The sequence below is a fragment of the Talpa europaea genome (genome assembly GCF_964194135.1).
Source record: "Talpa europaea genome assembly, chromosome: 7".
NCBI classification, from domain to species: domain Eukaryota; kingdom Metazoa; phylum Chordata; class Mammalia; order Eulipotyphla; family Talpidae; genus Talpa; species Talpa europaea.
In genome coordinates, this window is record NC_140074.1 from 124,932,829 (window position 1) to 124,946,546 (window position 13,718).

The 13,718-nt window shown below is 41.3% G+C and overlaps 1 protein-coding gene across 1 annotated transcript in view; it reads left to right on the plus strand.

The window, feature by feature from the left end:
• The window catches only part of MAP3K3 (mitogen-activated protein kinase kinase kinase 3), a gene marked incomplete at both ends in the record, with an annotated part of 67,397 nt that overhangs the window by 16,488 nt on the left and 37,191 nt on the right, over positions 1–13,718 (plus strand). Inside the window, 2 exons of the mRNA XM_084238031.1 lie at positions 5,060–5,100; positions 11,415–11,514. Coding sequence (XP_084094157.1) covers positions 5,060–5,100; positions 11,415–11,514 — 141 coding nt within the window. The remainder of the gene's footprint in view (positions 1–5,059; positions 5,101–11,414; positions 11,515–13,718) is intronic.

Below are 13,718 nucleotides of genomic sequence, written 5' to 3' on the forward strand. Positions count from 1 at the left end.
CAGCTCTTGGTCAGAACTAGTCACAAAGCCCCTAGACTAACTCAGGAGAGACCAAGCAATGCAGAGGAGCATATGAATGCCTGAGTCCTCTGCTTTGACCATAGGGTGCCCCTCCACACACCCTGCACTTGGGGGTGGCATCATGATGTAGCATATAGAACATGTACCATATTGCCTTTCTAAATCCAAAAGTGCATCTGGAAACTTTGGCCCCAAAGGGGTTAGCTAAAGGCTAATGGACCTATATTATCATTTACTGTGCACTTATCTGTCAAGTCCCATTTTCATATCATTTAGTTTAACAGTTGTTTAATTTAGTTCTTTTGATAACTCCATGAGATAGATACTATCACTATTCTCACTTTACAGATGCAGAAACTGAGTCATGGAGAGGTTAAATAACAAGGTCAAGGTCACGTAGCTAGGCAGTTGGAGAGCCAGCATTTGAAACTAGACAATTTGACTCTAACACTACCTTTTTAACAACTAATATCTGCCTCAAATACATGGCAAACAGATGACATTTTGATTGAGAAGTTGGAGCTGGACATATAGATTTGAAAGTCTTTTATTTTGGGGGTTGGCTGATTTTTTATTCCTACTGAGGAGACGTGAGGAAGGGGGAGAAATCCAGATGCCAGAAGTGCAGACATGTCCGGGGAGGGTTGGGAGAAGACATGAAGAAAAGGAACATGTAAAGAAGCAGAAGTGGTTGAGTGGTGGCAGGTTCTCTTTGCTGGGACAGAGCCCAAGAACATAGGGGAGGAGAGCACCTCAGGAAATCAACTTGGCCTCCAGGGTGAGATGCCGCAGAGGGGCCAGGAGGATGGTTAGAATGGAACTGAATTAAATTATCTTAATACGAACTTCCATTACCCATGGCGTAGACTCGTCAGCCTGACAGGGGAACTCAGATTTAGGAACTTCCAGATTTGGACACACCATCTTGTACATGGAAGCCTGTCATGACTCTGCATCCTGCTCTAGAAAGGATGTCACCACATCAGGGGAGGGTTCAGTGTGCCGGGCATCTTTGCTTACATGCCTTACTAATTACAGGCTTGGTTAGTGTCAAGTCGGAGTGATTTGTGGTTTAAGGCGAAAGTTTCAATTCCTTTTCTGACTAAATTCACATCGAATAGTGCTCAGATTATGGCCCATTGTGAAACAAGTTTAGTTCCTTCAGTCCCACAAAAGGTCTTTATAAATACAATGTCCCAGTTTAAGAGTGAGAGCTATTGTTATATTTTTTTATTACCATAACAGATTAGATAAAAATCAACAGCAGCATTAATTAAAAAAACTAAGGAACTATGAATAAACTGTTAACTTTAGTTAATATATCAAGATTGGTTAATTATTTTTACAAAAACAAAATTACCTGTGTGATGTCACTAATGGGGAAACTGCTGTGGGAAAGGAGAAGGGTATACAGGCACTCCACTCTATCTGCTCCATTTTTCTATGAATTTGAAACTATTAATGAAAAAAGGAAAAATGAGGGCTACACTAAGTTGTGCTGCGATGTGAGCAGGAGGAGGTCAAAGAATGTGGCCTCCCACCTCCTGGGACAGACAGGACTGCAAACTGGGGTGAACACTTGGGCTACTCCAAAGCCAGCTGTGCAACTAGGGAGTTTAGGAATTGGCATTGGCATGTCAACATGTTTAGGGCACCATGCTTTGGAAGGCCTGTGCCATAGTAACTACTTAGCATTTTAGGGCAGTAGAAAAAGTAGACAGTGAAAAAACTGCTGTCACTCACATAAACCTGAATCTACTTGATAGCTTCCTCTGAGGCCTTGTCCCACATGTCTACTTACACACACTCCCTACGAAAATACAGATCAGATGAGGCACACTGCCTTCCTGTTCTGGCTTCTTCACCATCCCTATCCACTCACAACCTTTAATCAAAGGCTCCCCTTCTGGTTCCCCAGGCCCCATGGCTTGCTGCATGATTTGTCCCCTAGTCTCTAGTTCTGGCTCCATTATTACCCCAGATATTGAGCTTTCCATCTCCTCCATGAGTTCCAAAAAGTAAGATCATGAAAGATCCTTTTGTAGTTTATTTCTTTCAGTGATCCCATTGCAGCCCCCACATCTGTGAGTAAAATAAACCTTCTTTGCCTGTGTGACCCTTAAGCTGTAGCATAGTGTGATAGTTAAGAGCTGGCCGACCAGGCTTCAGATCCCAGCTTTTATAAGTGTAGTGGCCTGAGGAAATTTATTTAATCTCACTGTAACTCAGTTTCTTCTGTGAGATAGGAATTATATCTGTGATGAAGATTGGCTTGATATATGTAGCATGTTTACAACAAGCCTTATTAGCACCTCGTAAATATTTAATACATATTAGCTATTGATTTAAAGGGTGAGATGAGGCTATGGGACTGTACTTTAAAGAGTTTTCACATCACAGGTCTTTTCTTCCTGGGACCTTCTCTCCGCTCTTTAGTGAGTGAACTTTTTGGGGACACTAAACTCTTTGAGCCCCACTTTCCTTTAAAATAATGGGTTAAAGATTGGTATTCTTACTTTAATACAGTGATTTTTAAGGTGGGGTCTAGGGTCCCTACAGGTTCCGAAGATCCTTTCTGGGGGCCCTAGGTCAAAACTATTTTTATAATACCAATAAGATATTACTTGTCCTTTTCACCCTCATTCTTTTAAGAATGTACAGTGGATTTTTCCAGAGGCTACATGATATGCGTTATCACAACACATTAAAAGCAGAAGCTGGTATGAGAATCCAGCTGTCTCCTATTAAGCTATGCATTAAAGAGATTTGCATCCTTTTTCTAAACTTAAAAAAATTTCTTATAAAAATGTATTTATGTTAATATGTAATGTTTTTAAATTATTTTAAAATGAGAAAAATAAATTAAAAATTTCTCAGTTTAAATCTCTATATGGCAAATAATAATAGATATCATCTAGGTAAACAAAAGTTCTTTAGAGTGTAGGTTGTTCACTTGACTATATGAGAATTCTAAACCCAAATCTTTTGGGAAAAAGAAGTCCTTAATACACAATACCGGGCCTCCCCTGATGGCGCAGCAGTTGAACGCTGGGCTGCAAAGCTGCCCGCGGCCTCTGCAGCGCCAGTTCGATCCCCGGCCACCGGCGAGGGTCCCACATGGCACGCAGACCTCTCCTGCCGCCCGCTGCTCCCCTCAGCAGTGTACTTTGTCACTCTGCCTGTTCTGCTCTCCGCTCTGGCTCTGGTGAATTCTCTCACCCTCCTGTGCTTCTGACTGTACCCAGAATAAAATAAAATAAATAAATAATAAATAAATAAATAAATAAATAAATAAATAAATAAATAAATCTTTAAAAAAAATACACAATACCTTTTAAATGCTACCTTTTCTGTCATCTTCTCTGCTCTGTATTCTTTGTCTTCTGATACTCTGGAAATCCTCTTCTTTCTTCCAAGACACAGTGCATGACTTTGTTTTCCTCACTATAATTTTCATTCACTGACTGTGCATTCTTTCTCTCTTCCACCTCTATTATTTGTTGGTTTCCTGACAATCTTAACCTTTCTATTTCTTCTATACTTGTTCTTCCATAGTATCTTTTCCCTCTTACTGTCATTTTAAATTCTCCTTTTGACGGAAGTTGTTTATACTTTATAATATCTCTTCATCCTTGATTTGTTCTTTAACATTTTAACACTTCTGTTTCTTCATTTCTTTCTTTCTTTTTTTTTTTTTTTAAGATTTATTTATGCATACAAGAGCTGGGTTACAGGCCAGAGATGCAGCGGGGGTGAGAGGATTCACCAGAGACAAAGCAGGGAGCAAAACAGGCAGACGGACTGAAATACACTGCTGAGGGGAGCAGTGGGGCGAGACCAGAGAGGAATGCTTTGCCATGGGGGTTTCTCTCTGGGATCGAGTGCTGCAGAGGCTGCAGATTGTTTCATAGTGCGATCCTTAACCCCTTGCGCCACCAGGGAGGCCCTCCTCATTTCTTTTTCCTCCCTCCCTCCCCCCCCCTCTTCCTCCCCCCCCTCCCTCTCTCTCTCCCTCTCCCTCCCTTCTTCCCTCCCTCCCTCCTTCCAGCACTGGGTACAGTCAGAAGCTCAGGAGGGTGAGAGAATTCACCAGAGCCAGAGCGGGGAACAGAACAGGCAAGCCAATGAAATACACTGCTGAGGGGAGCAGCGGGCACCGGGCAGGAGAGGTCTGCGCCAGCGGCAGGGGATCAAACCGGTGCTACAGAGGCTGCGGGCAGCTTCACAGCCCAGTGCTCAACCACTGCGCCACCAGGGGAGACCCCCTCCTTATTTCTTTTTAACTCAACTCTATTCAATTATTTTATCCATTTAACAAATATTGTTAATCATTCCCTTTGCTTGTCACTGGGGAGTGCAGAAACAAGACACATGAGTTCCATCCTTCTGGAACTTATCGGTCACCCACAGTGGTCATTAGGATGAAACTGGGGTGGCTATAAGGTAATTTGTCCTGAGTCTCACTTTTTTCCCACTGGGAGTAGTCTTGAGTGGATCATGAAAATCTATAGTAGCAACAGCAATCATTTATTGAATGTTTCATAGCAGCTCTGCAAAATTAGGTATGCTTAGCCCCACTCTACAGATGGAAAAACTAAGACTCACAGAGGATAAGTAACTCCCCTATGGTCATGTAACTAGGAAGTGTTACTTCCAAGATTTCAAAATCTTTTCTGTTCAGTCACATCAGCCGAGAAGAAAGGTGTGCAGTGGGAATATGGTGGGAGAAACTCCAAAACCAGTTTGGAAATAGAGAGTATATGGACTTAGAAGAGACATGTTGGGGCAACTGAGCTGGGACAGTCACCTCAGGATTTTGTCTCCAGAGCTTTGTTGCCTCTGAGGCTGGAACTGGAAGGCCACAACTCATGGACAAGGAATGTCTGTGGGACCAGAGAAGCTGGAACAGGTGCCATTTAGGGACGTTTGTCTAATGTTGTTGAAGGACTGCCTGAAGCTTACCCAATGTGTTACCGGGGATGGCAGGAGTACCACATGCCAGAGGACCCTCTCACCTGTGTTCTCTTTCCTTTGGCAGAGTGACGTCAGAATCAAGTTTGAGCACAACGGGGAGAGACGGTAAGTCAGTTCTCGTCAGTGGTTATGTTTACATGTGTGCTGCAGTTCTCAGAAAGCATCAAGCCAGTTTCCCTAGGGTGATCCCCGTGGGGTCAAAGACTGGGAAATGGGCTTGATTGGGCATAGAGGGGGAACTTTGAGTGGTTTTATTTCTAGGAAGTCAAGGCAGAAGTTTTTTCTCAGTGGAGAAAAATACAACTCCACTTAATTTCTCGAGTTATGTAGGGAAAAACCTTGAAAAAAGCATACAGAACTCTGGTCATGGGATACTTGGGACTGTATGTGTGTGGCACATATGTGCTTAGCGTGCCTTTCATTGTCTATTTCCCAGGCTCGCTTTTTGATGTCTGCCCCCTCCCCCCCACCTTCCTTTTCCTTTGCTTGTGCATTTGAGAGGCAGAGAACATACCTATGAGGATAAGGTCCTTTTACTGTGTGAGTCCCGCTACACGACATTCATTCCTTTCAAGGATTTTTAGGACTGGTAGTTCTCTTCAGCCGGCATCCTCCAGTCCACTTTGAACCTTGCTCCAGAGGAGATCTGTGGCGCTGCCTCCGCTTAAAATACATTCATAAGCCTGCAAGGTTGTTAGAGGCTGCCTGGCGCAAACATTGTACAAAGTGTGGTCTGCAGAGCTGGACCTGCCGCCGCCGTGTGTATTCTAGGGCACTTCTGGGCACGGGGAGAAGGGCTTCTGAGCTGTGTCCCTAGCTGCTTGTCCTCTGTCCTGCCAGTAGCAAGGAACTTAAATTGTCACTTCATTGTTGCTGCTTTTCACACTTCTGACCTCACTGGGTTTTGGAGGGATGGCCAAACTCAGAGCAGCAGACAATTTTCAGAAGTAGATAGGAAATCAAAAGCTCAATTGTGTTGGACCCTAATTATGCAGTTACGCTCTCCTGAATTCCTGTTCCCAAAGCGGTGTGCAGTTACAGTGAGTGGACTTACACTGAGAAAGTGTATGTGTTTAGTTTCAGAGGAGCTGCCAGATGGAAACCACAAATATTTAAGGTGGTCAGGCAGGAATGGCCTTTTGAAACCTGGAGCAGCAGAAAACTGGTATCAAGGTTTTGAAAACTGTGCGTTCTCTTTTTATGGAGCTGTTTTCAGGATTCATGGCATTTCACTGTTTGTGTACTATGTGCGGAATTGAGGACTTTATGAGGTTGGTGTAGGGAAGCCAAGTTCAAGCCGCTCTGTGCCAGACAGCTCTGGTTTCGTGTATTTCATGTCTTAGGATTTTGTAGCGAATGTTATTGTAGGCTCTCTTTACTTTTTTATGGGGAATATGGACAGTGTCTATGTAAGTGCTGTAGGCCCTTGTAGAAATAAAATTTACAGAAAAGAGGAAAGAAATAGTGATTTTTCCAACTCATCTATCCCAGGTGTCCTCTCTGGTAAGCTTGACTTTTCCTCTGCTTTGAAAGAGTGGGTCCAGACTCTGTCCTTCTTCTCTCTTAACTCCAGGAGGGCAGATCAGGAGGACTGTAGATTAGAATCTCCGTCCCTTTGAAAATCTTCGTTTCTGGACACTGATGGGATGGTTGTTGTGGGTATTAGACCCTTTTTTTTTTTTCATTTTTTTAAAAGATTTATTTATTTATTTATTCATTTATTTATTTATATAAGCACTGGGTACAGTCAGAAGTGCGGGAGGGTGAGAGAATTCACCAGAGCCAGAGCAGGGAGCAGAGCAGGCAGAAGGACCGAAGTACACTGCTGAGGGGAGCAGCGGGCAGCAGGAGAGGTCTGTGCGCCATGTGGGACCCTCCTCTGGTGGCCGGGGAGCAGCCGGGGATTGAACCGGCGCTGCAGAGGCTGCGGGCAGCTTCGCAACCCAGCGCTCAACCGCTGCGCCACCAGGGAGGCCCGGTATTAGACCCTTTGATGCACTGGGCTCCAAATGCTTGTTATTCAGTGTGATGGCAGCTTCTTGGATCTTGCCAAGTCTTTCAGTCCTGGTTTCTGATCTTGATCAGGCTTTTGGACTACTTTGGAGGGCTGGGAAAATGTGAAAGAACTATATGCACCTGCCTCTGAGCTTGGAGAAAGGCAGCAACTACAGAGGTTGCGAAGCCACATGTTGCTACTGCTGCACTCACTGCTCACATGTTGTCCAGCCTAGGTCTGTGAAGGGATGAAGGTAGTTCTGATCTGCATTTCCCCATTACATTAAGGAGTTTTCGTGCATTTCTTAGCCAGTCATAACTTTCCTGTTAATTGTCTCCTCATATCCTTTGTTTTTCTGTTGTGTTGTTTTCTCTTTCTTACTGATTTTCGCAGGTATTTTCCCCAAGTTAATATATATATTTTAAACTTTATAAATGGTTTATTTTCCCATCAGAAGCTTAAATTTTTGTTGTCAAGTCTGTCTTCTTCCTCTGTCTTTTGTATTTTGTGTCATACTTGAAAGAATTTCCCTGCTCCAATATTTATTAATCCTGTATATTCATTTATATATCTATAGAATATATAAGAGTTTCTGTGGGATGCTCTCTTCTGTTTTGTTTATCTCTTTTCTTATTTTTGTTTTAATCCACAGGAAGTTACCACTTTTGTGCAAAAGTTGTTGACTATCAGTAGTGTCTTATAGTTCAACCTATAACTCAGACTTTTTATTGTTAGAAATTCAAACACAAAAGTAGAGAGAATATCATATTGAATCCCCATGAATCTGCCACCAGCTGCAACATTGTCATCATTTTGCTAATATTGTTTTACTATCCTGATTTTTAAATTTTGTGGGGTACTTTATGACAAATCATTTTATGCTTTATTTATAGAACCATTCTTTGAGTTGACCTAATGAGTCTGGAAAAGCATTAATATCAACAAAACTTACATAGCCACATGTGTCATTGGTTAAGAAAACCGATGAGGTATATACTAGCTAAAGTAATTCCTGTTACTCTGGTAGAAATCTTAGCTCTGAGGATAATCGGTATTGAGACTCCTGTGGCATCTCAAAACTGAGCAATGGAATAGATCTCTCAAGTTCTGGAGTTGAGTTATTTAGGAGAGAAGACCATGTTTTCAGGACTGCTGCTCCAACCTCCAGATTTTCTTCCTAGTGGGAATATTTGGAACAAAATTTTTAAATCCAGGGGGCCTGCTGTGATACTGTCATTGACAGAAAGATCCAAACTGAAGTAGTAAAAGCCTGGTTGGGATTGAGCAATGCTTGTGGGTACTGTTGGCAAATCTCAGAGATGCTCAGAAAAAAGGTGAAAAGATGAAGGTAGAAAAGAGGAGAACAAGAAACAACAGAGAGAAAGGCAAATTGTATGAAAGTGAAAAGGGAATCTTTTTTTTTTTTAAATAAATTTTATTTTTATATTCCCCATACAATTACAACCCCCTTATTTTGACCCCAATCCTTCCTTTCCCTGCCCCCCAACCCCCATAGAGTGTCTCTGGTTCATAGTTTTTTGTTGATTTTGATTTTCACTTTCTTATAGTTATTCATTTTCCTGGTCCCTTATTTAAGTTTTCTAGATTCCTGCTATGAGTGAGACCATCCGGTATTTTTCTTTTTCTTTCTGGCTTATTTCGCTGAGCATGATCCCTTCCAACGCCATCCATGTTGCTGCAAATTGCATGTGTTTATCTTTTTTGAATGCTGAGTAATATTCCATGGTGTGTATGTACCACATCTTCTTGATCCAGTCATCTATTTTTGGGCATTTGGGTTGTTTCCAAAGCTTAGCTATTGTAAACAGTGCTGCTATAAACATAGGGGTGCAGGTGCTCTTTGGAATTGATGTTTCTGTGTCCTTTGGGTAAATACCTAGGAGTGGAATTGCTGGATCATATGGAAGCTCTATGTTTAGTAGGTCCAGAAATCTCCACACAGCTCTCCATAGTGGTTGGACCAGTTTGCACTCCCACCAACAGTGCAGGAGAGTTCCTTTTTCTCCACATCCTCACCAACATTTGTTATTGCTAGTTTTTTTAATATGTGCCATTCTCACTGGTGTGAGATGGTATCTCATGGTAGTTTTGATTTGCATTTCCCTGATTACAAGTGATGTTGAACATTTTTTCATATGCCTGTTGGCCATTTGCATTTCCTCTTCAGAGAGGTTTCTTTTTAGCTTTTCTGCCCTTTTTTGACAGGATTATTTTCTTTGTTTTTGTTGAGTCTCATCAGCTCTTTGCAGATTTTTGTGATCAGTCCTTTATCATTAGTGTTGGGTGCAAAAATGTTCTCCCGGTTGGTGGGGTTTCTCTTTGTTTTTGTTATTGTCTCTTTTGCTGTGCAGAAGCTCTTTAATTTGATGTAGTCCCAGCTGTTTATCTTTGCCTTCACTATCACTGCTTTGGGTGATGTGTCTGTAAAGATGTCTTTGATGTGCAAATCACGTAGTGTTTTGCCTATATTTCCTTCTATATATTTTATGGTTTCAGGTCTTATGTCTAGTTCTTCAATCCATTTTGAGTTAATTTTTGTGTATGGTGTGAGGTAGTGGTCAAGCTTCATTCTTTTGCATGTAGCGACCCAGTTTTCCCAGCACCATTTATTGAACAAACTTCTTTGCTCCAATGCATATTCTTTGCTCCTTTGTCAAAGATTAGTTGATCATAAATCTGTGGGTTTATTTCTGGATTTTCTATTCGATTCCATTGGTCTGTATGTCTGTTCTTGTTCCAATACCATGCAGTTTTGATGATTATGGCTTTGTAGTATAGTTTGAAGTCTGGGAGTGTGATGCCTCCATTCCCTTCCTTTTTTGTCAGGAGAGCTTTGGCTATTCAGGGTTTTTGGTGATTCCATATGAATTTCATCAATAATTGTTCTATTTCTTTGAAGAATGACATTGAAATTTTGATTGGAATAGCATTGAATCTGCATATTGCTTTTGGTAGGATGGCCATTTTAATAATGTTTATTCTTCCAATCCACGAGCAGGGGATGTCTTTCCATTTCTTTGTGTCTTCTTCTATTTCTTTTAACAGTGTTTTATAGTTTTCTTTGTATAGGTCCTTTACCTCTTTTGTTAGATTTATTCCCAAGTATTTGATTTTTTTGTTTCAATAATAAAAGGGATGGTTTTTTTGATTTCTTCTTCTTCAGATTTATTGTTTGTGTATAGGAAGGCTACTGACTTTTGCGTGTTGATTTTGTATCCTGCCACTTTACTGATCTGATTGATGAGTTGAATTAGTTTTTCTGTGGAGTTTTTGGGGTTCTCTATGTATATTATCATATCATCTGCAAATAGTGATAGTTTGACTTCTTTTCCTATTTGGATTCCTTGTATGTCTTTCTCTTGTCTTATTGCTCTGGCTAGGACTTCCAGCATTATATTGAAAAGCAGTAGTGAGAGTGGACATCCTTGTCTTGTTCCAGATCTTAATGGAAATGCTTTCAGTTTTTCGCCATTGAGAATGATACTGGCTGTTGGCTTGTCATATATGGCCTTTATGATGTTGAGGTATGTTCCTTGTATCCCAAGAATTTCAAGGGCTTTTATCATGAATGGGTGTTGCCCTTTGTCAAAAGCTTTCTCAGCATCTATTGATATTATCATATGGTTTTTATATTTCTTTTTGTTGATGTGTTGGATAACCTTGATTGATTTTCAGATGTTGAACCATCCTTGTGTCCCTGGCATGAATCCTACTTAGTTGTGGTGAATTATCTTATGGATACATTGTTGGATTCTGATAGCTAAAATTTTATTGAGGATTTTTGCATCAGTGTTCATTAGGGAGATTGGCCTGTAGTTTTCCTTTTTTGTGTTGTCCTTGTTCGGTTTTGGTATTAGTGTAATGTTGGCTTCATAGAACGTGTTTGGTATTGTCCCTTCCTTCTCAATTTTTTGGAAGAGTTTGTAAAGGATAGGCACTAATTCGTCTCTGAATGTTTGGTAGAATTCATTTGTAAATCCATCAGGTCCTGGGCTTTTGTTTTGGGGGAGGTTTTTGATTATCATTTCAATTTCACTGCCTGTAATTGGTCTGTTTAGGTGTTCTGTTTCTTCTTTATCTAGCTTTGGGTGATTGTAGAGTTGTAGGAATTTGTCCATCTCCTCTAGATTGTTGAACTTGTTTCCATATAACTGTTCATAGTAGTTACTGATTATTCTTTTGATTTCTGCTGTGTCCGTTGTGATTTCTCCTCTGTCATTTATGATCCTGTTTATTTGTGCTTTCTCCCTCTTTTCCTTTGTGAGCCTGGCTAGGAATTTGCCTATTTTATTGATTTCGAAAAGGGAATCTTACATTGAAAAAGAAAAAAATGATTTCAGAAACCATAGCTTTCTACATCTTTCATTTAAAATAAACAACTTTACTTCCTATTCCTTTTCAGAATTATAGCATTCAGCCGGCCTGTGAGGTATGAAGATGTGGAGCACAAGGTGACAGCAGTATTTGGGCAGCCTCTTGACCTACATTACATGAACAATGAGGTAAGAAAGTCTATTGACAATACAGGGGATAGCTGCCTACTTTTTTTCTCTCCATTTAACTGAGCATTTCCTAGTTTGTTTTTTTTAACATAATCAGCAAGTTTTCATTTTCTGGAACCCCATTTCATGTTTTTGTTTTTTTTTTCAATTGCGGTAACATACATCTGTAAAATTTTTCTCTCTTTTTTTTTTTTTTAAAAAGATTTATTTATTTATTCATATAAGTACTGGGCACAGTCAGAAGTGTGGGAGGGTGAGAGAACCCACCAGAGCCAGAGCGGGGAACAGAACAGGCAGACAGATGAAATACACTGCTGAGGGGAGCAGCGGGCACGGCAGGAGAGGTCCGCGTGCCATGTGGGACCCTCGCCGGTGGCCAGGGATGCGCGCTCAACCACTGCACCACCAGGGGAGGCCCTATAAAATTTCTCTTTTTAAAAAACTGAGGTGTTTAGAAAACCTAAAAAAGGGACCAGGAAAAAGACTAATTATAATAAAGAAAAAATCAAAATCAACAAGCAACTATAAACCAGAGACACACTGGGGGAGAGGGGAAGGTGGCGGGTGGGGGGAGGGGCTGGGGAGGAGAGAAGGGATTAGGGTCAAAATAAAGGGGGTGGGAATTGTATGGGGAATATAACCAAAATGAAAATGCATACATTGTGCAAAAATGAAAAATGATGTAAGAATTATATAAAATAAAATATATTAAAAAAAGAAAATAAGATGAAAGAAAAAGAAAAGTAGAACTTACAAAAAAAAAATTGAGGTTGGATTATGGAGAGCTGTGTGGAGATTTCTTGACCTGCTAACATAGAGCTTCCATATGATCCAGCAATTCCACTCCTAGGTATTTACCCAAAGGACACAGAAACATCAATTCCAAAGAGCACCTGCACCCCTATGTTTATAGCAGCACTGTTTACAATAGCTAAGCTTTGGAAACAACCCAAATGCCCAAAAATAGATGACTGGATCAAGAAGATGTGGTACATATACACCATGGAATATTACTCAGCATTCAACAAATATAAACACATGCAATTTGCAGCAACATGGATGGCGTTGGAAGGGATCATGCTCAGCGAAATAAGCCAGAAAGAAAAAGAAAAATACCGGATGGTCTCACTCATAGCAGGAATCTAGAAAACTTAAATAAGGGACCAGGAAAATGAATAACTATAAGAAAGAAAATATCAAAATCAACAAAAAACTATGAACCAGAGACACTCTATGGGGGTTGGGGGGCGGGGAAAGGAGAGATTGGGGTCAAAATAAGGGGGTTGTAATTGTATGGGGAATATAAAAATAAAATTTAAATAAAAAAATCATGAAAAAAAATTGAGGTTGTGGTGGGGCCTCAATTGAGGTGGGGCCTCCCCAGTGGCGCAGTGGGTTGAGCCCAGCCCTGTGAAGCTGTTTGCAGCCTCTGCAGTGCAGGTTCAATTCCCAGCTGGCCAGGGAGATACCCACATGGCGCAGCAGACCTCTCCTGTCTCACCCCCTGTTCCCCTCAGCAGTGTTTTTGGTCTGTCCACCTGTTCTGCTCCCCGCTCTGTCTCTGGTAATTTTCTCACCCTCCCGTGCCTTTCGCCTATACCCCAGTTCTTGTATAAATAAATAAATCTTAAAAAAAAAAATTGAGGTGTGGAGTCTCTTAATTTAAGTAACTGGGATTTCTGTTTTTTGCTTCATAGGAGATCAAAAGGTTAGTTCCATTTTTCCCTGCTCATGCAGTGTGGGGAGCTCTAATACTGCACAGTGGGATTAGGTATGATGTCAGCACCAGGGCTTCTGTGGTCTCCTTTACATTTTCTAGGTTATCTTTTTACTTTCAACATAGTCTTAATAAGAAGCAGAGCAGGAGCTGGGGAGGTGTGGAAAACTGGTAGGTCAATTGACAGTCATAAATGTTGAATTCTCTTACCAGTTTAACTCCTGATTTTAACTTGTTTCTAAAGTTAACACCACTCTACTTATTTCTTTAACTCTTCTCCTCTTACCCTTTGCCCCATCAAGTCCTTATTTATTCTTTCTTTAAACACCACCTAAGAAGAGGGCCTCCCCGGTGGTGCAGCGGTTGAGCGCTGGGTTGCGAAGCTGCCCGCAGCCTCTGCAGCGCCGGTTCGATCCCCGGCTGCTCCCCTGCCACCGGAGGAGGGTCCCACGTGGCGCGCAGACCTCTCCTGCCGCCCGCTGCTCCC